Source organism: Melozone crissalis, unplaced genomic scaffold, assembly GCF_028551555.1.
Source record: "Melozone crissalis strain CALT ecotype California unplaced genomic scaffold, PUWL_Pcris_2 ptg000019l_1, whole genome shotgun sequence".
Classification (NCBI taxonomy): domain Eukaryota; kingdom Metazoa; phylum Chordata; class Aves; order Passeriformes; family Passerellidae; genus Melozone; species Melozone crissalis.
In genome coordinates, this window is record NW_026535797.1 from 14,302,651 (window position 1) to 14,328,556 (window position 25,906).

General features: G+C 59.2%; 4 protein-coding genes across 6 annotated transcripts; 2 read left to right on the forward strand and 2 right to left on the reverse strand.

Annotated features, from left to right (window-relative positions):
• Positions 1–1,716: 1,716 nt before the first annotated feature.
• On the reverse strand, positions 1,717–13,901 carry RRP12 (ribosomal RNA processing 12 homolog). Its single transcript, XM_054276742.1, has 34 exons — positions 13,739–13,901; positions 12,690–12,922; positions 12,515–12,598; positions 12,210–12,286; positions 11,919–12,024; positions 11,641–11,757; positions 11,388–11,526; positions 10,957–11,084; positions 10,589–10,687; positions 10,412–10,503; positions 10,223–10,334; positions 9,961–10,058; positions 9,704–9,818; positions 9,295–9,437; positions 8,984–9,105; positions 8,792–8,856; positions 8,520–8,682; positions 8,277–8,431; positions 7,848–7,915; positions 7,565–7,658; positions 7,203–7,361; positions 7,000–7,080; positions 6,815–6,920; positions 6,564–6,671; positions 6,311–6,468; positions 5,871–5,962; positions 5,620–5,778; positions 5,270–5,442; positions 5,017–5,133; positions 4,660–4,709; positions 4,303–4,381; positions 3,358–3,425; positions 2,883–2,965; positions 1,717–2,650 (listed from the first exon to the last, which is right to left on the reverse strand). The coding sequence occupies exons 1-34, from the start codon at positions 13,875–13,877 to the stop codon at positions 2,548–2,550; spliced, it is 3,885 nt and encodes a 1,294-aa protein (XP_054132717.1). The 5' UTR covers positions 13,878–13,901; the 3' UTR covers positions 1,717–2,547.
• Positions 13,902–14,219: 318 nt separating this feature from the next.
• Positions 14,220–16,898, forward strand: PGAM1 (phosphoglycerate mutase 1). Its single transcript, XM_054276909.1, has 4 exons — positions 14,220–14,514; positions 14,878–15,152; positions 15,648–15,828; positions 15,922–16,898. The coding sequence occupies exons 1-4, from the start codon at positions 14,220–14,222 to the stop codon at positions 16,089–16,091; spliced, it is 921 nt and encodes a 306-aa protein (XP_054132884.1). The 3' UTR covers positions 16,092–16,898.
• A 534-nt stretch (positions 16,899–17,432) lies between these two features.
• On the reverse strand, positions 17,433–19,659 carry EXOSC1 (exosome component 1). Its single transcript, XM_054277186.1, has 8 exons — positions 19,606–19,659; positions 19,274–19,389; positions 19,048–19,122; positions 18,395–18,483; positions 18,149–18,182; positions 17,983–18,033; positions 17,820–17,904; positions 17,433–17,682 (listed from the first exon to the last, which is right to left on the reverse strand). Exons 1-8 carry the CDS (start codon positions 19,634–19,636, stop codon positions 17,576–17,578), a joined length of 588 nt encoding a protein of 195 aa, XP_054133161.1. The 5' UTR covers positions 19,637–19,659; the 3' UTR covers positions 17,433–17,575.
• Positions 19,660–21,941: 2,282 nt separating this feature from the next.
• Positions 21,942–25,776, forward strand: ZDHHC16 (zinc finger DHHC-type palmitoyltransferase 16). Of its 3 annotated transcripts, XM_054277183.1 has the most exons (10): positions 21,942–22,264; positions 22,463–22,657; positions 22,845–22,933; positions 23,143–23,171; positions 23,375–23,508; positions 23,729–23,776; positions 24,346–24,431; positions 24,704–24,827; positions 24,900–24,970; positions 25,308–25,776. In XM_054277183.1, the coding sequence occupies exons 1-10, from the start codon at positions 22,028–22,030 to the stop codon at positions 25,420–25,422; spliced, it is 1,128 nt and encodes a 375-aa protein (XP_054133158.1). In that variant the 5' UTR covers positions 21,942–22,027; the 3' UTR covers positions 25,423–25,776. The 3 variants fall into 3 exon arrangements, with proteins under 3 accessions (XP_054133158.1, XP_054133157.1, XP_054133159.1); XM_054277182.1 differs by having other exon boundaries at positions 24,704–24,970; XM_054277184.1 differs by lacking the exon at positions 23,729–23,776.
• The last annotated feature ends 130 nt before the right edge of the window (positions 25,777–25,906 follow it).

Here is a 25,906-nt window from a genome sequence, read left to right on the forward strand (position 1 = left end):
ATTGAAACTGTAGATTGGAGTGCTGAGGGACTAGGAATTAATGTAATATTTTTTTAATTGACTAGATTTCAGCTGGAGTGGTCCCTTGGCATTTTAAAACTCCACACTTAATTATCTTGCTGCCAATCATTTCAGCTTAAACACCAAAGCTCCTCTTGTATGCTGTCCCCAGGAGGGTTTTCCCATGTCTGCAGCATGTGTGTGAGGAATCCCAACTCTGAATGGGGAACCCCAAAAGGCCCTGCAGTGTGCTTCCAGGATGGGGTGGTCCACCTGGATGGTGGGTGGGCACAAGCCATGGGGCACATCAGCTTTAAGAATCAGGGTGGGCATTTAGCCAGCACTGGGGGACGTGTTAGTCCTGCCAGCCTCTCCTCAAGCTGCTATCTGCAAGGGTTAGGAACCCTTTGTGACAATGTCATGTGCAAGTGTGGCTCCATACTGGTACTTCATGGTTTAAGAGCCTGCTGGATGAAGAAACAGCCTTCAAGCCACCTCCCAGCCTAAGCAGCAAAAGCCAAGCACGTCTCCAGGTCCCCAACTGCTGCCTCCCCACAGGTACCTGCAAAGCAGTTGTGGCAGGCAGGGGCAGGAGGCACGACCCCCCTCACCTGCCCCGTGTCAGAGACGTGCTCAGGCTCCTGAGGGTCCCCAGGCTGCAGCTCTGCTCCCTGCCAGGGGCAGCTGCTGGTGGGGAGCAGGCTTGACTCACAGCCAGCCTTCCCAGGCAGGATGACATCTCCTCACCCAGGGTTTCCATTGCATTACATGATTAATTAGCTGATTAACAAGATGTTGTTGCAGTAGAATCCATTCTCTGGACTCCAGCTCAGGTGAACACCATTCTCTGTGCTAATAAATCTCTTCTGTTCATGCAGGCATAGACTAATTTAAGCAACAACATGCAAATGAAGAACAATAGAGTGAGTAAGCTGGAGCTCCCAAATAAATTAGCTACAGCCTTCTCCAGGCCCTGTCTCCAAGGAGAGAAGGGAAAGCAGGAAGACAGATAGCTCTGCTGGGTCTAGAGCCTCAGGTTACAGGTGTCTCAGAAGGTGACTGCTGCCTGTCTCCCCAGCCTGCTCTCAGGGGAGGGGAGGGCATCAGGCCCACGCTGCAGGCAGCAGAAGATGGTGCAGCTCCTGGTCACAAGGTGCTGCTGGACAAGCCTGTCCTGTAGACCAGGCTGTGAGCTGCCTTCTGGCAGGACAAGCAGCAGCACCTCAACTTGGTCATGGGGCTCAAGAGTCCCACTGAGAGCCCTGGGTGGGAAAGCACACAGGGAACAGCATTCCTGACAAGGCAGGACCAGTATCAGTACAAGAGCTCCTCCTCCATCCCAGGCTTTTAAAAGGATCTTGGAAAAAAAAAACCAAGCATAAGAAAGCCACAAAACTGGATTTGCAGCCTCCAGAAAGAAGCCTGCAGTAAGAGGCTGAACAAGCACAATCCCTTTAGCTTATTACAGAACTGAGAAGCGTTGCAATTCCAGCATGTAAGCTGCCACAAAAGGAAATTACAAAGGGCTGAAGGCTTTTTAATATGAAAGAGGAAGGGAAAGCCAGCTACATTCATCAACACATGTTCTTAGCAGTGTGAGCAATGGGACCTGTACCCACTACCCTCAGTGCTGCTCTCTGCAGCACACTTGGGCCAAACACCATCTTTTGCACTCAACAGAGAAGTAGCTGGGCAAAACAGAGCTGGGCTTGATGCTCAGGCCAATGTGACAGGGCTGAGCAGCTAAAAGGCTCCAGGATTACTCATGCTGCTCAGGTCTAGCAGGAAGTGGCCACAGCAAAGGGCTTCTCTCAGCTCTCAAAGGTAAGAGAAATGGCAAGGCACAGAGCTTTGCCATAGCACTTTTCCAGCCAGTTTGAAGAAATTTGCAGCAAGCTGTTCCTGCCCTGCCATCAAGCATGGCTGATATGGGAAAAGTGTCCAGTGGTCAAATGGCAATCATTTTCCACATGGCACAGATCCCCTGGCCACGGCTTTGGGCAGAAGAGCCTGCCAGGAATTTGGTAAAGAAAGCTGGTTGTAGGGACTTCAGCCTCTCCGGCTTTGTTCTATGGCCAGCTCCACATCTCAGCCCTACTGCACATGTGCCCCACTGCTCTGTGCCCCAGTGCTGCTCCTGGCAGCCTCCAGGCAAGCCCAATGTGGGAGAGAGAGCCCCAGGCCCAGGCTGATGCTGATGTGAGCCCTGCAGGATGCAGCCCTGCAGTGGCAGAAGGACCCACTGCACGTGGACAGAAGGCACAGCACAGTTATGCAAGATCTGGAGAGAAGGAGAGAGAGGAGGAATCTGGGCTGGGTAAGAACAGAGGATATTTATCAATATAGAGAATTCTTTACACATCACTTGCTCTCACACACACACACACCCCCATGCCTGTACCAGGCACAGAAGGGCCATTAGTCCATAATACATCCAAGTGGCTTCCCAGGGAATCTCAGACAAACGCAGGTCACCTTCAAGAGGACTTCCAGCTGTTCCACGAACAGGAGGCTGTGTCCTTGGGCAGGTGGAGCACTGGAGTGTGCTCAGGAGCGCTGGGCCTTCAGACGGTTCCTGCGGCCGGCCTTGGCCCCGCGCTGCGCGCCCTTCATCAGGCCCTTGAACTGGCCCTGCATTTTCGCCCGCTTCCTGCAGGGGGCAAAGAGCAGGGAGCTGGTTTGGTGCAGGCACTGGGAACATCTAACCCATGGGGCTGGTGTGGTGCAGGCACTGGGCACACCTAACCCATGGGGATGCTGCTCCAGACTCCACAGGGAGTGGCACAGCAGATGACAGGGAGCTCCCAAACCCACCAAAAAACCCCTAACAAATTCAGGATCAAAGCTGTTCCCACTGCTGTGCCCTCCCTGGTTAGCCTCACCTTCTGTTGAGTTTAGCTCTGTTCAGGGGGATGTAGGCATAGGGGTCGAGTTGGCCCTTCTTCTTCACATCACCTTTACCTTTCTGTGGGAGACAGTGACATGAGAGAAGATGCAGCACCAGGGAAGACACATGCATCCCATTCCAGTGCAACCCTGCCACCTGGCTATCCCAAAGACTGTGTTGCAGTGGGGTGCCAGCTCAGCACACTGCCCTGGGAGCTGATTTCCCACCAACATGATGTTAGACACCTGCTTTGAGCAGTAAGCAGGAACTGTCCATGGCAAGGATGGGACAGGAAGTTTGAAATGGGCTGGCAGCGTTCAGACATACTGAGCGTTTGGCAACTCTTGGAGCAGAGATCCCCTCCAACCTTGGTGCTACAGGACCACACTACCAACAAAAATGGTGCTTCCTGCCCCAGCAAAATCCAAGCATCCCCACAGACAAACCCTGCCACCCCATGGGTCCCTCACCTTGGATCTATACTCTGCACCGAAGGCTGGCACCTTGTTCAGCGGCCGATGGATCCCAGAGCCTCCAGCTGGAAAAGAGAATGAGTGTTGGAAGGGGGTCCTGGGCCTCCCCCTGCCCAGTTCTAGGCTTCTGTGGAAGCTGTTCCTGTTTTTGCCTCCAGCTCTTGGTGTCAGGACAGCAGAGGGGTGGCCATTTCCCACAAGTAAAATTTCAGGAGAAATGTGCAGAGAACTGTCTGAAATTACTGAAGGCAAATGCACCTTGGGAGAAATAACCCCAAGCACCAGTTCAGACTGGGGGCCAACCTGCAGGAAATCAGCTCTGCAGAGAAGGACCTGGGGATCCTGGTAGAAAACAAATTGCTCATGAGCCAGCAGTGCCCTGGTGGCCAAGAGGGCCAACAGTGTCCTAGGGTGCATTAGGAAGAGCATTTCCAGCAGGTCAAGGAAAGGGATCCTGCCCCTCTAACTCAGCCCAAGCGAGCATGCACTTGGAATATTGTGTCCAGTTCTGGGCTCAGCAGTACAAGAGACACATTGAGCTCATGGAGCTGGTCCAGTAAAGGATTAAGGGACTGGAGCATCTCTCTTATGAGGAAAGGCTGAGAGCTGGGCCTGTTCCGACCAGAAAAGAGGCACCTAAAAGGGGACCTCATCAATGTCTGTAAGTATCTGAAGGGAGGGTGTCAAGAGGATAGCATCAGGCTCTGCTCACTGCTGTTGGGCAATAGGACAAGAGGCAATGGTAGAAACTGATGCCAGGAAGTTCTTTGCTGTGTGGGTGACTGTGCACTGGAACAGACTGCCTGGAGAGACATTCTGGTGCCTCCCAAAATGGAGATATTCAGGAACCACCTGCATGCAATCACGTGCCATGTGATCTGGGATGACACACGGTTCTGGCCCTCTGGGGAGCCCCAGACTGGGCACAGGCAGAGGATTTACCTCTATACTGAGAAGAGGTTCCACCCTCAGCTTCCTCATCATCTGGCTCCTCTCTGAACCGACGCTTCTGACTTTTCTTCTGCAGAAAAAGAGCAGGAACCCTGCAGCTGGCTTGTCTTTACAGTTCTGCCCTCCCATCAACCCCCAACCTCCTGCTTCCTCCCATGGGCACCAAGAGGCTTTCCAGACAGCCCATCCCCATCCCAGACAACTTTCTGCACCCCACCAAGCAGCTGGCAATTGCCTGGTGTCCCCACTGGCCTCTTGGGCAGAGCTGCAGCTGCCGTGGCACAGGCAGTGGCTTGGCAAGGGTGAGTTCCCCCAGCATCTCCTCAGGACCACGAGCCCCATACTCACACTGCGGAGCCCCACATCTTGCAGCACATCCGCCATCTCCTCATCTGCTCCTATGGGACAGGATGAGAAGGTCAGTGTGTGATGAGGGCATGGCAGAGCCCTGGTACTGTGCTAGCCCCTGGAGGGGGTGGCAGTAGCAGGGTGCCTCTGCTGAACCAGCACCCTCCTGATGATGTGGGTGACTGCTTCCCCTGGGCACCAGCCCAGAAGAGAGCCACTCGGTGTGACACAAGGCCATACCAGCTCCTGCCACTTCCACCCACATCCCCCCAAGATCCCACATGCAGGTGGCAGGATGAAAACCATTCAGAGACCCAGAGCAAGTCTTAGAGTGGCCCCTGTCAGCCCAGGTAGTACCTTTGCCTTCATCATCATCCAGCTCCTCTTCCTCTTCATGGATGATCAGGCGTCCATCCTCAGACATCTGGAAATCATGGCTTACTCCTCTGGACCGCTTGGGGCCTGGCTTGGTGGCTGCTCACAGAGAAATGGGTCAGGGCCTGCAGAAGGATCCAATTCTGGGGGCAGCAACCCCCAGGGCCCCTGTGCATTGCAGCAGCCCCTGCCCCATCCATCCCTCCCTAGCCCCATCTGAAGCTCTATTCCTTACCCAGCACCCGCTGGGACACATTAGGGTCCAGGAAGTTGAGGGGCTCATCATCTTCCCCTTCCTTGAGCCATGCCTGGCCCTTCTGCCGTGCTTGCTTCCTCCACTCCTTGCTCCGATGCCGTTCCTCCTCTTCCTCCTCCTCATCCTCTGAGTCAGCCAGGATCTCCTCCATACTGGTCAAAAGATGGAAAGGATGATGGAAAATGGATTAAGCCCAGGGGTGCACCCTGCCCCACAATGAAGAGCAGCCCTGCAGATGTCTCCAGCATCTCTAGGAGGACCAGCTGAGCAGATGGAGTACCAAGTCCCCTGTGGGGGCTGCTCTTTCTTGACCCTGAGCCCATCTTCACCTGTCTCCTCTGGGCTGTGGTGGTGCTGCCTCCTCCTCATCTGTATCTGCAGCTGCCTTCTTCAGGGCACGCTGCTTGCGGCTCCGGGATTCCGCCTTGCGGATGTTCACCAGCACCTTATGGTACTCGGCTGGCAGCAGCCCCTTGACCAGCTCAAAGCTGAGGAAACACACAGAGAGCAGTCAGCATCCACCTTCTCCAGCACTGCTCCCCAGAGAGCACCCTCACCACCCCAGGACACCCTGGCATACCCGAACTTGCGGATGAACTTGATGAAGAGGTTTCGCAGCTTCATACGGAAGTGGCGCCTCATGTCATCTGAAAGGTTCCCTACAGCCTCCAGCTGTCAGGACAGAGACCCTCAAGACCAAAGCACACCTGCCTTGGGGACCCAGCCTCCCAGCCTTTATCTGCGTGGCCACCTTGTTCACCCTGGTGCCGTCTCTCCATGCCTGCCCCAGGTAAGGCCATGGGGAGGTGTCCATGCTTGGCAGTGCTAGTTCATGGGGCTTTTTTGGCACATCTATGCCAGGATGCAGGAGAGGAGCCTCCTCGCTGCCATCTCAGCCACTGAGACCAAGGTTGTTTCCTTGGCTCCCAGGCAGAGTGCAGCTGGAGATCCTCCTGTCTGCCCAAGGCAGACACAGCTTTGCCCACCACCCTCCTCGAGGCACCCCGTGCATGATCTCACCATTGTCTGGACATGCTTGGCCAGGAGCTTGGTGTCCACCAGCAGCAGTGTGACCTTCAGGAATCCCAGGGCTGCCTTGACCACATCCCGTGTGCGGGAGGCCAGCAACAGGCAGATGTTCTGCAGGAGCTGCTCCACCACACTGAACTCCAGGTGATCTGCAACCACGGCGGGACTCAGCCACAGATGGCTTCCTCCCAGCACCCACCTTCCCCAAAGGGCTCTGCCTCGTCCCCCCAGCCCTCCTGCTCACCTTTGAACTCGAAGAACAGGCGGGTCAGTGCCAGCACAGTGCAGCTGATCATGGTGACTGAGCCAGTGAGCCCCACGTAGATGAGGAGCAGGAAGCGCTGCATGGCCTCTGCAAGAGGGGGATGACTCAGGGCCCGACTCACTCTGCGTCCAGCAGCATCCCTGGACCACTGCAGCAGAATGCTCGGCCTGGGTCTGACCTTCCTGGGGTCAGAGTGGCCGTGGGGCTGAGCAAGTAGAACAGAAGCTCACCTTCAGGGGTGGGCCCAAAGCGGATGAAAGCATGGCCCATCTCCACAAGCAGCATGAAGGCGTTCTTGCGGGCCCCCACAGACACCTCCTTGGTGCACAGGATGACCTGGAGGAACACAGCGTGTCACCACTGCTGCCACCACCACAGCCAGGACCAGCCAGCTCCTCACAGGGACCACGCTCACCTCTGGGACCAGGGCAGTGACAAAAGGCTCGTGCTCTGCAGATAGCTGCTTCACAATGTGGAACAGGCATTTCAGCCGTGGCTGGGGAGAGAAAGAGACCAGCAGTGGTACACCCAGGGACACACACCTGGTTACCCTGCCCCCCACCCGATCCCTTCCCTTCCAGCAGTGCTGATCACCACCAGCACAGCCCTTGCTCTCACCCTCTTGGCCGGGGATGCTGCGCTCTTGAGCGAGTCCAGCAGCGCTGCCTGCAGCTCCTGGAGGTGGGAGTGGACGAAGGCCTGGCAGGGAGCGTGGGGAGCAGCACACACCTCCTCCAGCACACGGTACGCCTTCTTCTGCATGCTGCGCTCTTTGCTCTGCAGGGACAGCCAGCATGCTCCCACTGTCAAGGCAGCCCCTCACCACGGTGTCTGAAGGGACATCAGCACCCCACACCACCCAGCAGAGACCCATCCCTTATGGCAGCTGCTCAGTCCCTAGAGTGTGGGTCCAAGCTGGCAGCAAGCAGAAGGTGCCCCACTGCAGCCCCAGCATCTGTCAGGGCTGAGGACCAACTCACCTGGAGGGAAGGCTGGATGGTACGGTACAAGGAGTCCAGGGACTGCTCATCAGCATAGGGTGCCATTGCCACTACCAGGTCCAGGATGGAGAGTCTGCAGCAGAGAAGGACACACAGCTGCAGCTGTTAACTGTGGCATCACATCCTAACCAAGCTGGGACACCAGCTGCAGGTCACATCAAGTGCACAATGGTGGCAAAGCCCACACAGGACAATGCCCTAGTGCTGCTCACCAGGAGCATGCCAGGAGTCCTACCCATCAGCATCAGCTCCCAGGTGTTACCTGGCAAACTCAGAGCTCTCAGGACTGGTCAGCTTTGCACTGGCTTTTTCCAGGAATCCACACACCATCTGCAGGGCAGGCACAGAGAGCAGGATCAGAACTGATTGAAGCGAGTGCTTTTACAAGAGTTTACAATCCACCTGGCAAACAACTTGCTAAAGGACTTTGTGGAGACCAGAAGCACCAGTGAGTCCAAAAAGACCTGGACAAATTCACAAAGAGCTTGTGCATGATGGGTGAGATGTGATTGGGAAATCCCAGACTGTGGGCTGAGAGGTCTCCCTGCCCATGGGGGCAGGAAGGGCTGTTCTCTGGTCAAAGCCTTTCTTCCTGTCCTCATCAGTCAGGCCTGCACCAAAGCCCCATCAGACTGAGTCCAGCTGGGAGATTCTGGCCCAAGCCAGGACAGCTTGCCCCAGTGCCCCTCACCTGAGGATCTGTGATGGTCAGGTAAGCACGGACAGTGTCCAGCACAGAGCGGCGCTGAGCACTTGTGCCCCCATCCTCCTCGGGTTGGCTGTACACGTTGAACAGGATGGGCAGGAAATTTTTGGCAAAGCGACCCACTTCTGCCCGCTCCGCATCTAGGGAAAGGATGACAGGGGCTACAGAGCAGCATTTCCCCTCCCAGAGGTGGCAGGAACCCCCCACAAGGACCTGTTTTGCCCCAACCTGTCTCGCAGCCTTTGTGGATGAGGGTGCGCAAGGCCTGGCACACGGTGGGGCGGAGATCGGGGCGCTCACTGATGGCCATGCCCAGGGTGCGGGCCAGCCCCTTGAAGGCCCCCAGCACATCCGTGGGATGCGTGCAGAAGCCAGGAAGCAGAGTCCAGACCTGGAAGGCAAACGAAAAAGTGTGAGGCCACAGTCTTTGCCCAAGTCACTGTTCCCCAGCCTGGTGCCAGGGGTACACTATGGCAAGGCTCCCAGGCGCTGGCTGTTACCTGCCACTGCAGCGTGTCGTACAGCTTGGCCTCCACACTCTTCCCAGCCTGGGTAAACTCCACGGCTGCAGAAGAGAAAGAGATGAGTGGAGCAGAAGACATTGCAAAGCCTTGCTCCACCTCAGGGCACAGAAGGGAGGTCCCACAGAATACCCTGGACTGCTGAGGCCCCTAACATGCTGCTCTCCTCACCTCTGCTTTTCAGGGTGGCTGCCAAAGGCAAGAAGTAGCTGGTGAAGAAGCCAAGGCGTGCACCCTGCACGTTGTCCCGCAGCACCGGCAGGAGCCAGCTGCGGGGGAAATCCAGCGTCTCCCTGGGGAGGAAAGGCATGGCTCAGGAGGGTGTGGGGCACTGCCAGCATCAGCCCCAGGGCACAGGGCACCTTCACCCAGCCCCAAAGCTGGGCACAGGTAGGCTTAGCAGCCATACCTGCAGTACTGCACGCGGACTGAACGGGAACATAACAGCCACAGCAAAGCTGCTACCCTGTGACTGTACTCACTCCTTGCCATTGATCTCCAGGGGCACAGCCTCCAGGAGCACCTCAGGACCCATGGTGCTCACAGCAGCCCCCACTGCCTGGTCCACTTCAGCAGTGTAGGGAAAGTGTGGGGAGAGACGCAGGTCACACAGCGACTGGAGACACTGTGGGAACAGGGCAGGACAGTCACAGAAGAGCCACGTGCACAGGGCTGGCACAAATCACTCTGCCTGCCCAGGGATGCCAGCTGCCCTACATGTCCCTGTGCCGAGGGTCCCAAAGCTGTGCACGCTCTGGCCACACACAGACAACAGAGCAGGGCAAACAGCATGGCCCTGCTCCAGCTGGAGGGGGCAACACAGCCCAGACAGCACTGCACTCACCCCACCAGCCTCTATGGATGAATCTGCGCCCTTTTAGCCTGGCTCACCTTCCTCATGATGGGATGGCACTGCTTCCCACATGTCTCAAAGAAGACCTCCAACACTCGCAGAACTTCATCCCATGCTGCATGGAAACGGTATGTCAGCCCTTCCTCCACTGATCTGGGGAGAAGAAGGAAGATGGTCACACTGGCAGTGTTCAGGGCGCCCACCAGGCCTGCTAGACCCCATTGAAGACTGAGCAGAGGCTGGTCAGAGCTCAGCCAGACCCATGGGCAGCCCCTCCCACATCGCTGCTCCTCACCTGAACATCTTGCACAAGTAGGCAGCAGGGGCTGGGGCAGATGCAGACACAGTGCCCACATCCTCCATGTGGGGAGCAATACACTCACTCAGGATGGTCTGCAAGGGCAAATAGGAAAAATGAGACAGCTGCTGAACCACAGAACCCCCAGCCTCACAGGCACAGAGGGGCATATCCCTTGCTGGCAAGCCCCAAACCCCATGGCAGAGCCCCCCACAAGGCCCAGGGTATCCAAGCAAGGAGAGGTGTCTGAGTGTGGTACCTCCAGGGTCTGTGCTGCTGCTGACACCACCTGGGAGTGTGGGGAGAGGAAGCAGTTCATGGCAGCAGAGAAGAGCCGGGGCAGGTGAGCCCAGCACAGGTCCTTCTGCAGCCTGGAGAGGAAAGAAAAGCCAGATTAGAGACCAAGCAGGCACCTCTCCCCTCACCCAGCCACAGCCCCTGTCTGCACCTGCCCAGGTTGATGTGAGCCCGCTCCATGGTGGACAGCCAGGTCAGCAGTGGCTGCAGGTCACTTGTGCTGGGCACGTAGTCGTAGAGAGCCTGCAGAAGCAGAAGGTTGGGTGGGTGGGTGGGTGCTGTGCAACTGCCAGCTCTGTCCCTCCCCACACTGGTAGCCCACACTCACAGTGATGATCTGGGCATTGAGCTCAGCTGGCAGGCAGGCCACACTGGCCTGGGCGCTGAAGAGGCTGTGGAAAGCTTGCATGGCACACGCTGTCACCAGCTGCAAAGGACACGGTGTCAGGAGAGGGGGCTCTGCTTTGAACCCAGTCCCCCTATCCCAAAGCAGGCTCTGCCCTGGAAAACCCAGCACTACTGCAACTATGCTGGGTCTGCATAGCCTCCCTCTTCCACAGCAGTCCTAGGCCCTTTTCCATTGGCATCCTGCATTTTCAGGCTCCCAGTTGGCAGATGAGAGAATCTGATCCCTTTCAGAGTGTAGCCCATGGGGAAAGGGTCTGCCCTTGTCATCCCTGGAGCAGGAACACTCACCACATGGCTGAGAGTCATGACTCTGAGCAAGGTCTCACAGCAGGTCTTCACCACAGCTGCAGGGAAGCAGGGCAGCACGTCCCGCAGCAGGGCAAGGACATGCAGGGTGGTAGTGGCCTCCTTGGCACCTACAGGAACAGAGCAACCTGAGCCTGTGGGACACCACAGCAAAGCCCTGCCCAAGGCAAAGACCCATGGCAGCAGTGGGGCTGACCCACAGAACCAGGGTGAACACTCCCCTAACTCATGGGAGCAGGAAACCACCAGAATGGCTGAGGCTTCAAAACACCATAATGCCCCAAAGATATCTCATATCCTCCCCAGGAATCCAGCATGCTCCAATCTCCCCTCTTCCCTCCAAATCCTTATTCTCCCACAGTGGCAGAGTCCCCCACATGCAGCTACAGACCCCATGCTCCAGTGCCCCACACCTCCAGCTTTTTCAATCTCCTGCACACAGAACTTGGCAGTGGACGGTGCTGCAGGGTGATGCTCAGGGGCTGCATCGCCAAACATGAACTCGCTGCCCCTCAGGACAGAGCACACGCCGTGCTGCGCTGCCTTCCGCACCTGAGGGAAGAGGAGCCCAGGTGAGCAGAAACTACAGACCCAGGGGTACAGCCACCCCCAGAAACAAACCCCCCAGAGTAGCATCATCTCCTGCCAGAAGCACTGGGCTCTCACCTTGGGCTTGGTATGAACACAAAAGCTCAACAAGCCGTGATAGACCTGCAGGGTGACAGGGTAGCTCCAGGCTGCCAAGTCTTGCTTTCGTAGCAGTGTGGCCAGGCAAGAGAGCACCTATGACAAGGGAGCAGCAGGGGCATTAGCATCACCCCACAGAGACAACCCCCTTTCACTGCAAGGGCCTCAGGCCGAGCACCCAGCACCACCCTACAGCAGCAGCCTTGACCCCAGCACTCAGCAGAGCTGACAGGGCTGGCTGCCTCTTGGCTACTCACCCATCGCAGGGCAGAGGTGGAGCTGCTGCAGGCCTGTGAGGACACGATACTCATGAAGGCTTTTGAGGCATCTGAGAACTTTTTAATGAGAACAGGGCTCGGGACCCTGCCAGGAAAAGGGGACATATCAGTAGGGTGAGGAGCAGACAGCTGGTAGCAGTCACAAAGGGGACAGCATCGCCAGCTCATCCCAGGTGGATTCCTTCCCCAGCCTGGGGAGGGAAGACAGCGCCAATCCCTTCTCCATGATGGAGTCTGTTAGCTCTCTCTGCTTCTCTGCCAGCCACTCACCGCTTTAGGACAAGGTTAAGCAGGTAGGCGACAGCAGACAGCGACTCGGGGGACTCCACTGCCTCCAGCGTGGTCATCTGGGAACAGAAGGGATGGCTAAGGGATGGGGTGCAGGGGTCACACCAGGCCAGCCCTTCCCCAACCCCTGGGGAGGGGGAAAAGAAACCAGGAGCAGCCCAGCAGCATCTCTGCTGAACAAAGCCACTCAGGCGACAAGCACAGACCTTTCTCTATCCCTCCTCAGAGCCCACCCATGCTGCCAGCAGCAGCTCCCCTCGTGACCCTTCCACACAACCAGCACTCACCAGTGCAGCAAAGTATTCTGTCTCGCTCTCCTTGCCGCCCCGGGAGCGGATCACCTCTGTCACAGCCGCCAGCACGGCACAGATCTGTGAGCAGCCAGCACAGCAGGTCAGCACCTCTCAGCCTCACAGCCAGGGGCCCAGACACCCCCCTTCCCCAGCCCTGCTCTGCCCGTACCTCTTTGTGAGCAGCAGAGTTGGATTCCCAGAAGCGCTGCACCTTGCTGAAGGTGACGTTGCTGCAGTCGCTCAGGCCGCTCAGGAAGGTGCCGGAGGATCTCTCGGTGGCCGCCTCCTCAGCACTGCCCTCCTCCATCCGCTGGGCGCTGTCACCCGCCCGCTGCAGACGCAGGGACCCTGACTGCAGCTCATTGTGCAGCTTCACTGCATCCACCGTCAGGTTACTCTTCTCTGCAGGTGAGAGATGTGTCAGAACTGAGGAGTCACAGTGCTCCACCATTCACCCTGAAATCCCCCACGCTACCCTCCCCTTCCAGCCAGACTGGCTTGGCTGGAGCGCATATCCAGCACGTGGAATACAGGTGCTGCTTTGCCCCAATGGGCAAAAGCACATGAATAACTGTAAAGAGCTCCTCGTTCCTGTGCAAAGAAACCAGAGCGCAGTCCAGTCATCTCTGATGAAAGAGAGCATCATGTCCATGCATGCCAAGACTTTAACATCAAAGTGCTTCTTGTACTCTGCCCTATTTATCCTCTTCTGCCTGAAGCCCTAGCAACCCGACAGCCAGGACAGATGCTGTACGTCCCTGTGAGTCCCAGCCATCAGCCTGCAGCCAGCATCTACAGGAGAAAGATTTCCTTGGCCAGGAGCAGCCAGTGCTCTCACACTTGGGTTTACCTTCCCCATCATGTGGCCGGCTGAATGTTAGTTTGTCACGCTCATCATCATACCAGACACCACAGCAACACTTAAAGATATGGCCATGGCTTTGGGGAGCCTCGCAGGACGAGAGGCACTGCAGCATGCGGTGCCCCATTCCGCTTCCGAGGCCCGGCGTTACTACGGGGTAAACTCCTTACGCCTCGGTTGTCCTTCCCGGTTTGCTGCCTCCGCCTGCCCTGGAACTGTCAGCGGCTCCGCTCTCACTCCTGCCCCAGCCCCAGCTCTCGGAGGACCCCAAGGTTGGCCCCGCAGCCCCTCCGCGCCCCTGCACCCCTCCGGGAAGAGCCGGGCACACGTCAGGAGCCGCCTGTCCCTACCCTTACCCGCCGGCCGGCTGCAGAAGCGGCTGCGGGCAGCCAGACGATGCTGGCGGGTCTCGGGGTTGGAGTCGCTGCTGTGGCCCTTCCGCCAGCGCTTCAGCTTGGCCGCGGCTCCCGAGCGGAGCCTCCCGCTCCGCGCCATGCTGGACCCGGCGCCACGTGCGGCCGCGCCCACAGCCCCGTTTCCGCTTCCGGCGCCAGCCGCCATCTTGAGTGAGGGCAGCCGTCAGGGAAGGCCGCGTGCCAGCCCAGTGGGCGACAAGCGGTGCCGGGGGAGTGCTCAGTCGGGGCTGAGTTGGAGACCCCAGGGGCCGCCACCGGCAAGAGCCCACCAGACTCCCCGTGCCCGAGCCGCGGCCCTGTGAAACCGCTCAGACCCAGCCCGTAGCCCCGGCCGAGGAGTCACGTGTTACGTATTACTGAGTGTCGTGACGTCACGGTGACGCCACGCCCTGAAGGTCGCACCGCCCTTCGCGGCCGCGCCATGTGGTACGTGCGCCTCCGCCTGGCGCGCGGTCAGCGCATGCGCCTCCCCCTTCCCACGGGCGGCGCGCGGGGCGGGGCGGGGCCGAGCGGGGGCGTTAATCGCGCGCGGCAGCGGCGTGAGGAGCAGCGCGCCCCGGTCCCTCCGCCCGCCATGGCCGCCGCATACCGGCTCGTCCTCGTCCGCCACGGCGAGAGCGCCTGGAACCTCGAGAACCGCTTCAGCGGGTGGTACGACGCCGACCTCAGCCCCGCCGGGCAGCAGGAGGCGCGGCGCGGTGGCGAGGCCCTCCGAGGTACCGGTGGACCAAGGAGGGGGTGCCGGCCAAGAGGGGGGTCGCGGGGAACGGGGGAACGGGTTGCGGCCTAATGCGGCAACATTGAGCCTGACGGTGCTGGTTTGGGGCTCTCCGATGCTGGGCGAGGGCCTCCAGTGTCGGGTCGGCGGTTCAGTGCTGCTGGGACAGTCGTAGGTACCGCAGTGTGTTGGTTCTCCGGTACCGGTCGCGTCCTGGCCGCCGCCGCTTTCTGTAAAGACGAGGACGCGATCGGTACCGGTGCGGTGAGGCCGCCGCCCTTGCCCTTTTCACCGATTGCATAAGGCCGGCCACTCACCTTCCTGGTCTTCCCCCGCCTCCCCCTTTCTCCGTATTTTCTAGATGCCGGCTATGAGTTCGACATCTGCTTCACGTCGGTACAAAAACGGGCGATCCGTACTCTCTGGACCGTACTGGATGCCATTGATCAGATGTGGTTGCCCGTTATCCGGACCTGGCGCCTAAATGAGAGGCACTATGGGGCTCTCACGGGTTTGAACAAGGCTGAGACAGCAGCGAAGCACGGTGAGGCGCAGGTCAAGATCTGGAGGCGCTCCTATGACATCCCTCCGCCTCCCATGCAGTCTGACCACCCCTTCTACAGCACTATTGCAAAGGTAAGACCCATTGCTCCTTTACTGCCTTGCTAAGAGTCCCTTAAAAGTCACCTACATTGTGGCCTGGCTTCCTGTATAAGGTCTTCTGTGTCTCTGTGTTGTTTGGGGCTGTTTTGCATGGAGATGGTAGACTTCAGGCTGAATTTATCCTGCTTCCTTCCTGTGGAGTTGAACCCCTGGGCATTGTACAGACAGATCCAAAGAAAAGGGCACAATATCTCTGTTAATCATTAGTGCCATGACCCATTCATGAATGTTTGATCTGATTTCTTTGCCCAGATAGGCAATGTATGACTTTTCCCAGGAGGGCTCATGGCCCTGTGGCTTGTTGTAGCCCCAAACCTCAACGGCACTTTCTTGCTTCCATGCCTGGCTTTGCTTACATGGAGTGAGTCCTCAGGTAGAGAATCTGGGGGAGAGACAGAATCTTGCCACCTTCTTCCCACACTGGCTGGGGGGCACTGGGCTGCTGTGTGAGCGTGGCTGTTCTCCCAGGATCGCCGCTATGCCGACCTGACAGAGGACCAGCTGCCAACGTGTGAGAGCTTGAAGGACACCATTGCCCGGGCTCTGCCTTTCTGGAATGAGGAGATCGTCCCACAGATCAAAGAAGGCAAACGAGTCCTCATTGCTGCTCACGGCAATAGCCTGCGTGGGATTGTCAAGCACCTGGAAGGTAGGTCACCCCTGAGGGGCATCCCAGGGACCCCTCCTTCCCCAGCTGCTGCTGTGGGAAGGTGCAGGAGTGACGGCACTGCTGTGTTTGCAGGCATGTCAGAAGAGGCCATCATGGAGCTGAACCTGCCCACTGGCATCCCCATTGTCTACGAGCTGGACAAGAACCTGAAACCTGTCAAGCCCATGCAGTTCCTGGGGGATGAGGAGACCGTGCGCAAGGCCATGGAGGCCGTTGCTGCTCAGGGCAAGGCCAAGAAGTGAGGGCAGGCAGCAGAGCACCACGTAGTAGAGCCCCCTGCCATCCCCCACCCCTCTGTTCACACCCCCACAGTTGTAGGAACTCGGAGCTGTGGAGCTGGAGGTGCTCCCCACGGTTAGGCCCATTCCCTCAGAGCAGGCTCCCCTCTGCAGATAGCCTGGGGGCCCTGGGGCGAGGGCTGGACATGGAGGTCTGGTGTGAAAGGGAGCCCTGTCTCTGCCAGGCAGTGACCCCACACCTGTCCATGCTGTGATCCCAACCCTCAGACCCTGTCTGCAGAGGGACAGGCCAAGCAATCCCTTGCCATGCCAGGCTCCTCCTTTGCTTTGCATCCCTGGCAGCTCTCATCACCTGTTTACTGTAGTTTTGTCACTTTAGTCCTCCTGGGAGCAGTGAGGCGACTGCAGTGCCGGCAGTGACCAAGGTGGGTACCCCATCCCCTCGTGGGTGCGTGGCACAGTGACTGGGATGCCACTGGAAGGTTGTTGTGTTTTGGTGCACGTGGTACAGCACCCCAGGGTGGTGCTCACGACTCTGGGCCCAGCTCTGCCAGCCCCTGCTTTAACTATACTGCCTTCAGACAAGGGTGAGGGAGGGAGCCTGTTGCCTGGAGGTCTGTGTCTGCACCATGCTCATCCTGCTGGTGAAGCAGGTGTTGTTGTGTCCCACCCCTCATGTGTGTACGTGGCCTGTCACTGTGGCCTCCCCCCTGCCGGTGTCGTGAGCCTGGGCTTGCACAGGATCAGTGTAACTGTCCAACCATAGCAGCTGTCTTGTTCCAGTTCAATAAAGGAGTAATGCGCAATAAGGAGGTGTCCACGTGTCTCTGGGCCATGTGGGGTCCGTGCTGCACACGTGCACCTGCAGCAGTTACTGCTGGGCACACACATGAGCGTGCAGAAGCTGTGCCAGGCTCAAGGAGCAAAGCTCAGCTCTGCAATCTCTGCCTGACAGGGAGATACCCTGCCATGCTCTGGTTTTTGGGCTGTGTGCCACACCCTCGTCCCAAAGGGCAGGGCATGCACGTGTGGCCTGAGGAGATAATGTCCCCAGGCTGTTCTCAGCTACAGCCCATGCTGGGCAGTGGTGTGCTGAGACAGGCTTTGCTCCAAGCTTGACTCCAGTGTGGGGAAACCACTGGTGAGGTGAGTGCCCAGCACAGCCGACCCAGTGCTCTGTGCTGTTCATGTCACTCTATCACTCCCCTTCACCAGCACTGAAAATGTGCTTCCTTCTGCCCCTGGAGCTGTGGAAGCTGTTCCCTCAGCTGCTGTGCTGCTGCAGACCAGAGTGCTGTAGATAGCCCTGGCTCCCACTCGGATTGTAAGGAACAAAGCAGGAAGCTCTCAAAAAAAATTTATTATCCACAAGTAGCAAACCTGTCCTTGCCAGTGGAGGCCTGGCTGAAGCTGTGAAGAGGGTGGGAGCCCAGGGGCTGCTCTGGCTCCACAGGCCCCAGTGCTGCAGCCCCCTGGCCCCTCGGGTGTTATGTCTGCAGGAACTGGGGCTGCACCCGGGCCACCTTCCGGAACTCCTTGGTGTGAGTCCGTGGGCACTGCATCTCGCACCAGCTGATGGGCACCATCTGCACCCCTGGGGACACAACATGTCAGGGCTGCTCCTTCCCAAACCTGCACTCCTCCATGTGGAGAGGGAGGCAGCTGCATCAGCTGCCCTAAGGCAGGGATGAGGCAGCGCTGTTTCATCCCAAACCCTGTCTCTGTCCCTACCTGCCTCACTGCGTGCCACCACCACGCCCAGCTCGTTCTCTGCTGTGCTCAGCAGGTAGTTGGACTGTGCATCCCCCAGGGAGATCTGGTTGGACAGGGGTTAAGGGAAAGACTTCCACAGGGGAGCTTGAGCCAACCCACTGTCCCTGACGGGGAAGGATACAACTTTGGCCAGGACGATGTCACTGGGGCGGAAGCTCTTGTACACTTCTACCTGCACAGGAGAGAGCAGGCAATGCCACACAGCGCCAGGCTGCTGTCAGTGGGGCCCCACAGGCAGAACCTGGGGGCAACGGGTGCAGAACAGTTCCTGGCAGTGCCTCACTGACCTTATCCTTCTCTGTGGCTCGGATATCTTCTTTCCTGAAAAAGGACATGAGGGGATCTGAGTGCCAATGAGCACAGACGACTCAACAGCCTGTGGCAGAAGCTTTCCCAGCCTCCCTGGGCACTCAGCAGGACCTGCTGGACACCAGCCCAGTGTTCAGGGCAGAGCTCCAGCTCAGGGCAGCCAGCTGCACTGCCCACCACAGCCTTCCTCCCCCTCAAGGGAGGGGATCTAACCTTTTCCCTACCGTATGGTGCCTCGGAAGGTGGATTTCAGCGGCGTGGAGCCAACATACAGGATGTGGACCTTGGCAAAGCGAGAGTTAATACTGCAGACCTGCATGTAGGAAAAGGGGACTCAGTGGTCCAGGCAGGGAAAGGGCAAGGAGCAAGCAGGGGAGCTCAGGTCTCACTTGGCCTCCTCCACCCTGTGACCAAGCAATGGTGGGACACCTGGCAGCAAGCCAGGTGAGGAAGATTATACTTGTGCAATTCGAGGCACCAGAATAAGGCTGAGACCTGCAGTGATCCCAGTCCCTCTCCTGCCACCAGGAACATAAGAAAACTAATCCCTGGTCTGTGTCATCCTTTCTACAAGCTGCTTGAGGCACTGATCTGCATGCTCCCTGCCCCAGAAAAAGTCATGGAAGGAGAGCAAAGCCTCCCCTCAAGCCCACCTCAGTCTCAGGGCAGGTGTCCCTCATGCCAATACCCACTTTCTTTGTGAGTGAGGGACTCAAGTGAGCCCCTGGGCTGTCCCTGCCCTGGTGGGAGTTGTACAGAGGGGACTAAGAAGCTCAGGGACTCCTCACCCCACCCTATCCGTGTGCAGGAACGAAGCTCAGTAGGAGACAGAGCCGAGGCCCATGAAGTTTGTCAATGCAGCGCTCCAGTGCCCCACCTTGCATGTCACCACAGCCCCCACGTTGGGCAGGAGCTGGGACTCGCTGTCTCTCACCACCGACACCACGGGCAGCTGCAGGGCAAGACACAAGGGTCAGCACAGCATCACCAGCCGAACCCCATCGGAGTCCGATAGTCCATCGCAGCCCACCAGGGAAGCCGTGCAGCCTGGGCGCACAGCACTCAGCCCTGGGGAGAAGCAGCCGTGCTGCGGCCGCGCTCACCTCGTTGTCTTCATTCTTTCTCTCCAGACAGCCCGCCAGCGAGGAGAAGATGAAGCCATGACGAGTGTAGGTGCCGCTGCCAGCCGTGGCCTCCTCCGTGCTGCACAGCCGCTCACCTGCGACACAGGGGCTCAGGGGCTGCCGGGGACCCGGGCCCGACCGCCCCGAGCACAGCGCTCGCTCCCAGCCGGCCTAGTGCGGGGCATCCCCGGGACAAACTCCCCCGCACTGCCTCGTCCCCTACTCCTGTTCTAGGCCACGGCGGGCCCTCCCGCGGTGGACAGTAGCAGCCCCAGCCCCAGGAGCCCCGCACCGCCCCGGGCCGCACTCACCAGGGACGCAGTAGCGTGCGGGAGGCGCCATGTCCGCTGCCGACAGGGCATCACCAGAAAGCCCTCACCCTATTGGTTCCAGACTTCAATGCTGCCCTGTAAGCGTCGCGGCTATTGGTTCTCGCCTGCCCGACGTAAGGCATGCTGGGATCTGTAGTCTGGTGACGGCAGCCGGTGCTCCCGGCATGCCGCGCGCGGGCGCTGCCCGTGGGCCGGCGGGGCCCGGGCATGGAGGCGGCGGGCGGCGGGCCCAGGTCGGCGGCGCCGGGCGGGGGTGTCAGGGCCTTGCCAGAGGCTGTGGGCTTGTGGGGGCTGTGGCTGCCGTGGGGCTGGGCGGCGATACAGAGGCGCCTGGGGCGGGGAGCGCGGGGGTTGGGAGGCGATGGGGGATGTTCTGTGTGCTGTGGGGCAGGAGGGGCCTGTGCGGAGCCGGGAGGCCGTGGGGTCTGTGGCCATGGGGTCTGTGGGGTCTCTGGCCATGGGGTGCGCTTGGGATGGGAGGCAGCGGGGAATGCTGCTGGTCTGGAGGGGCCGGGATGCTGCGGGGCAGGGAGAGCCGGGGTTTCGGGGCTGGACGCGGTGGGGCTGCAGGCGTGGGCAGCCTCTGAGCATGGGGCTGAATGGCGGAGAGTGTCCTGGCGCTGTGGGGCTGGGTGCTGCTGAGCCGGGGAGCCGGGCGCTGTGGAGCCACCGGAGGGTGCCACAGGGCTGCGCCTGGGTGCCCGGGCCTGGCAGGGGAAGGCCTCCACTTTGCCTGGGGTGGGGCCAAATGCAAGGATCCCCACCCCTAGGCTGTGAGGTTGGCAGTGCTCTTGTCTGTGCTGGGGGCTGCTGTCCCATTCCCCTGGGCTCGGTGCCCCGCGGGGATGTGGGGACGGCCATGGGCAGGGCGAGGGCTGGATCCCAGTGCCCGGCTGCGCAGGGGAAAGTTTCGTGACTCTACTGGAGCCTCATCTCTGTGGTTGTGCTGCTGTCTTCAGGCAGCTGCCTGGGGACAGTGGGTCTTGCTCTGGAGCAGGCTGGCTGCCTCCCCTGTGGGTTCCCTGCCCAGCAGCTGCTGCTGTTGTAGGTGAGGAAGCTTCTCGGCAGGCAGGAAGGTGCTGTGTCTTTGGAGGAAAGGGCTGACCTCAACACCCTCTTCTGGCAGTATTTTGTCTTTTACCACACTGACAGCACAGGGATGTGCACCAAAAAGCTGCATGTCAGGAAGCTGTTGCTCCACTTTGCACCTGCGGAGTGTCAAAGAAAAGCTCTTGGCAAACCAAAGGGGAAATGTGGAGAAAAGGGTGATGCAGGTGTTTGCATATCCCACCTCTCCCATACCAGGGCAGGAGCCATGCCTGTGACCTGGAATGGGCTGCTGGGTCTGGGGTCCTCATATCCACCACATCCCAACCTTGGGGTCAACCCCACATTCCTCAGGCAGGGTGGGGGAGAGCCCTGTCTCCTTTGGGCAGCCTGGATGCTGCAGCTTCTGCCCTCACCCTCCCTGTGCTCCCCAGGGGCTGTGTTGGTGGGCACAGCAGCACAGACAGACGATTCTGCTGGAGGGACTCTGAGCTCTGGCACCAGAGCATGGCACCAGGCCAGGGCGAGTGCTTGGCCCAGGCTCAAAACGTGCCTTGGCAGGACCCTGGGGCAGCATTGCTGCTTAATATTGATGGGTATTGCCTGCACGGGTGCCTGGGGGCCCCAGCCCTGCAGATCGTTTTCCCGTGTGCTGGGCCAGATCGGGTTCCTCCTCACTCCCAGCAGAGCTCTCAGGCAGGACAAGGGGCTCAGCAGGCAGGGGACCACTGGCCAGGGGCTGTTCCTGGGCCTCTCATTTGCTGGTGTGTGGCACTGTTCGAGGATGCAGGCGAGGAGAAAGAGGAAGTGTTGGGACTCTTGGAGTGAGGCTGTGAGGTTGGGAGGGCAGCCCCTGCAACTTGGTCCAGAAGCTGGGGTGAAGGGAAGTAGCGTCCTTCACCTTAGGGAGGGACTAGGGGAGGAGGGGTTTTACTTTACTGGCTCCTCCACATTTTCCTTGTGCGAATTCCCCTCTTCATGAACATGTTGGGAAGGGCTGAAATCATCCCTGGAAATGGCCCGGCATGCTGGATGTTCATGCCTTCTCTGGTTTCCTTTGAGTCAGACTCTCCGTGTCACTCCCCCGGCCCCCTCCCCGCTGGGAAAGACGAGATGGGACCAGAGAGCACCTGAGCCCAGATGCTGAGGGGCCTGTGCCCCCTGCTCCGTGCAGAGAGACAGCCCGGCGACAGCGGCCCCGCAGCCTCCGGGAGCTCAGCTTCTCCAGCTCGGCATCCTCATCCTCGGCAGCTCAGGGGGCTGCACTGCCGGCACCAGCGCGTCAGGGACGGCCAGGCAGCGGGGTGGCCTGCCCACGCCCAGCTCCTGTCCCCCCGGGCGTGGTGTGGCAGGGATGAGGAGCCGGCAGCGGATGTTTGCCGCCGTGATGCGCCTGCTGCTCAAGTGCCTGCGGCTGGGGCGGCGGCGGCGCTTCAGGCTGCTGCGGCAGCTGGAGCAGCTGTGGCACTACGGGCACCTCTGCCTCCGCTCCCTGCTCTACAACTCCTTCACCAACGGCGATGTGGTGCTTGACTCTCTCTTCGAGCCGGTCTACTGGCTGGTGGACCACGTCACCCGATGGTTTGGTGTGGTGAGTCCCCCTCTGGGGCAGGGCGTACGTGGTGCTGGGGCAACGGGCTCAGGGCTGCCTGTGCTTCAGGCAGGAAATGAGCTGGGACCTCAGTGTGTGGTTCGGATCGGTTTCCTCTGGCTCTGTCCTGCCGTGCCTCTTCCCAGGCAGCAAGGGGCAGGTGCTGCCCACTCCAGTGAGCAGGTCCCTTTCCTGTAGGTGTTTGTGGCACTGGTGATCGGGCTGACGAGCTCTATTGTGGCCATCGTGTACATCTGCCTCCTGCCCCTCATCCTGCAGACCTACACACCTGCCTGGATATGCTGGCATCTCGCCTATGGACACTGGAACCTCATCATGATTGTCTTCCACTACTACATGGCTATCACCACTTCACCTGGGCACCCACCACAGGTGGGGCACCAAGGGAGCTGCAGATGGTCACTGGGAACAGCCTGGTGACGTTGTTGCAGGATGCCTCTAAATTGGGGAAGCTGGCCTGGGCAGTGCAGAGTGGGGAGGCAGTGGGGCAGCACAGAGGAGAGCAGGAGTGTGAGATGCAGGGTTTAAGATGCACAAATCTCTTCTGACCTTTGCACAGGCCAAGAACGACCTCACTGGTGTGTCCATCTGCAGGAAATGCATTGCCCCTAAGCCAGCTCGCACCCATCACTGCAGCATCTGCAACAGGTAGGACACCCCCCCTCTGCCTGGGGCAGCCTTTGGAACCCCGTTCCTCACCCCCTGCCTGCCCCAGTATGAGACAGGGGCCCTTCTCCTCTGCTCTGCCCCCTCCTTGCCCTGTCGCTTGTAGCCTGCAGGGCTGGGGGGTGCCTGTCCCCTCCCAAGCCCACCCCTTGTGCTGGCTCTGACACTGGCACTGGTCTCCTCTCTCCCAGGTGTGTGCTGAAGATGGACCACCACTGCCGTATCCTTCTGCAGTACTAACCAGTGGCACACTCCTGGGGGAACCAGCACTGCTTCCCCCTTCTCTCCCAGTCCCTTCTCTCGAGGAGACAGCCAGCATAGGAATGGGTGATGGGAGCAGGGCCCAGAAGATCTGCCCTGGTCCCTGGGTTGGGTTTGGACCCATGGTCTGTCACAGTTATGTACCCTTAACCCCAGAGGCAGCCTGGCTAAACAACTGTGTGGGCCACTACAACCACCGCTACTTCTTCTCTTTCTGCCTATTCATGACCATGGGCTGCATTTACTGCAGCATCAGCGGCTGGGACATGTTCCGGGATGCCTACGCAGCCATTGAGGTGAGCAGCTTCTCCTGGCACGCACCAAGACTGCCTGGCTGCCCCAGGCTGAGCTTGCAGAGCAAGGCTGGGCCAGCCCCAGCCATATAGTGACTGTGCTTCCCCTCTCCCTCCTCCCGCAAGGCCCCCAGCTGCTCTGGTCCTGTGGGGTGTGAGGGGAAGGGTCCCTGTCCCGCTCCTCTGAGACACATAACTGGTGCCCTGTTTTCCGTCCCCCTAGAGAATGAAACTGCTTGAGAAGGAGAGACTGCAGGTGGCTGCCAACCAGGTGGGACATCCCTGCCCCCCAGCTGCTCCAGGCAGTGTGGAGCAGAGCTGCTGTGCAGGCTGGGTCCTGCTTGGGACTCCGTTCTCAAGGAGCACCCCACATCAGAACCAGCCCCCATGTTCATCTCACATGTCAGAGAGCTGGGGCTGGTCAGGCAGCTCTGCTGTGGACAATGCCTCCAGCAGCTTGGGGTCTGCCTCTGCACCCAGCTTCCAGGAGCTTGGGTTGGTGACAGCTTCTTGGCATGCTCAGGCCATGGTCTCCTGGTGAAGCTGCAGCACTACATACACATCTCTCCATGACCACCAGTTGCAGTGTCCTGACCAGGCCCTTGGCTGCTCCCTGCCCCCTTACCTCCAGCCCACTGTTCCTCACACCTGTGCCAGCTCTGGGTGTCTGTCTGTCTGTCTCGTGGCTATCCCAGCTGCCTCCCCCTCACCTTGGCTGTTGCATTAGTTCCAGCTGCAGTCCTTTCTTGCTGTCCAAGAAGGGGAAGGGTGCAGAGATCCCTGTCCGGCTTCAAGCTGTACAGCAGTTTGGGTAATCCTCCCCATCTGGTCCTTTTTCAGACATACTACCAGACCCCACCACCCACCTTCACCTTCCGCCAGAGAGCTTTCCACAAGAGCGTGGTCTACCTCTGGGTCCTGTGCAGGTGAGAGGGCCCAGGGGCTGGGGAAAACAGAATGAAGCCTGTGACACTGCTTGCCATCTGCCTGCCTGTAGCTGGGCTTTCTCACTCTAGCACAGAGTTTGCTGCCCTGCCACCCTTTGGGCCACAGGGAAGGAGAGATTTTGTCTCGGTCACAGGAGATTAGACAAGCTGACCCACTTGTGCAGCTGTGGGGAGGCAGCCTCAGCCCCCGCCAGCTGCAGTGCCAGGGAAGGAAGGCCTGTGTTCCACCTGCTGTCCCTTGTCATACCTAGCTCGGTGGCACTGGCCCTGGGTGCCCTGACGCTGTGGCACGCTGCCCTCATTACTCGTGGGGAAACGAGCATCGAGCGGCACATCAACAGAAAGGAGAGGCAGAGACTGCAGAAGAAAGGCAAGGTGAGCAAAGCCCACAGCACGGGGGCTGGCTGGGGCAGAGCCAGACGTGATGTGCCTCTCCCTGTCCTGCAGGTCTTCAAGAACCCCTACAGTTACGGCAGCTGGGATAACTGGAAGGTGTTCCTCGGTGTGGATGTGCCAAGGTAAAATCCTGGGGAAGCCCCTGCCTGAGAAGGTGGTGGCTCAGCAGCCCTTGGGGTTGTAGGGACAACAGGGGCTCTCCTCGGGCTGCTGGGGGAGAGGACAACAGTGAACATTGATCCACACTGCACTGGGCTTTGTAAGGTGTGGAAGACGTGGACGTCATTGGCCTTGTGCCTCAGGAGCCCTGTCTGGTGACAAGGTGGCCTGCCCAGCACACCTTTGCCAAGAGAATCTGAGCTGAGGAGCTCAGCAATTGTGGCAGCTCAGGATATGGCTCCTCAGAGCTGAGAAGCACCAAGACTTCACCTTTTGGCTGTGGCCTCACTTTCCCCACAGGCACTGGCTCACCCGTGTCCTGCTGCCCTCTCCTCACCTGCCCCACGGGACAGGCCTGAGCTGGGACCTGCCTCCGTGCGTGACGGAGCAACGCACACCACTCCTGGCAATCTGAGGCCCTGTGCTCTGGAAATCCCTTCCTGCAGGCAGGGGAACCCACTCCACCACTGCAGCTTCCTTTGGCCAAAGTGCCTGGCAGAAGGCTGGCACATATCACTGACTGGAGCCAGAGCCATGGGGAGCTCTATGGACAGCGCTGATGCCTGGACACCCGCCCTCTTGGCTCTTGGTGGCTGCAGGCAGCCCAGGGGCGAGGTGGCAGAGCTGCTGCTCCCTGCTCCAGCTGGATGGTGCTGCCCTCATTAGCACAGGTACGGGCCAGTATTGGCCCAGCTCAGCTCTCTGAAGGGCTGGACACAGAGGATGGCACCCCCAAGTGCTCCCTGGGGAGTCTTTTTAGGACCATCTACTAAATACTGTTTTTTTTAAAGGAGTCTGTTTTTGTTATCTTGTGGGGGACATGGACTTCTGGGGATGGGAGAGAGGGACAACAATGTTAAAAGAGGAGGAAGGGTCTATAACCAGCAGGATCTTAAGCA

Coding starts and splice junctions, on each gene's coding strand:
- RRP12 (XM_054276742.1), bottom strand. CDS start 13,877: ATGGCGCGGAGCGGGAGGCTCCGCTCGGGAGCCGCGGCCAAGCTGAAG. Junction 10,059..10,222: donor CAGCAGCACAGACCCTGGAG/GTACCACACTCA, acceptor TTGCCCTTGCAG/ACCATCCTGAGTGAGTGTAT. Junction 6,921..6,999: donor TCACTGCCCTGGTCCCAGAG/GTGAGCGTGGTC, acceptor GTGTTCCTCCAG/GTCATCCTGTGCACCAAGGA.
- PGAM1 (XM_054276909.1), top strand. CDS start 14,220: ATGTGGTACGTGCGCCTCCGCCTGGCGCGCGGTCAGCGCATGCGCCTC. Junction 15,153..15,647: donor TCTACAGCACTATTGCAAAG/GTAAGACCCATT, acceptor CTGTTCTCCCAG/GATCGCCGCTATGCCGACCT. Junction 15,829..15,921: donor GATTGTCAAGCACCTGGAAG/GTAGGTCACCCC, acceptor CTGTGTTTGCAG/GCATGTCAGAAGAGGCCATC.
- EXOSC1 (XM_054277186.1), bottom strand. CDS start 19,636: ATGGCGCCTCCCGCACGCTACTGCGTCCCTG. Junction 19,390..19,605: donor CGCACGCTACTGCGTCCCTG/GTGAGTGCGGCC, acceptor CCTGTGTCGCAG/GTGAGCGGCTGTGCAGCACG. Junction 19,123..19,273: donor GAAAGAATGAAGACAACGAG/GTGAGCGCGGCC, acceptor CTTGCCCTGCAG/CTGCCCGTGGTGTCGGTGGT.
- ZDHHC16 (XM_054277182.1), top strand. CDS start 22,028: ATGAGGAGCCGGCAGCGGATGTTTGCCGCCGTGATGCGCCTGCTGCTC. Junction 23,509..23,728: donor ATGCCTACGCAGCCATTGAG/GTGAGCAGCTTC, acceptor CCGTCCCCCTAG/AGAATGAAACTGCTTGAGAA. Junction 24,971..25,307: donor CTCGGTGTGGATGTGCCAAG/GTAAAATCCTGG, acceptor CTTTCCCCACAG/GCACTGGCTCACCCGTGTCC.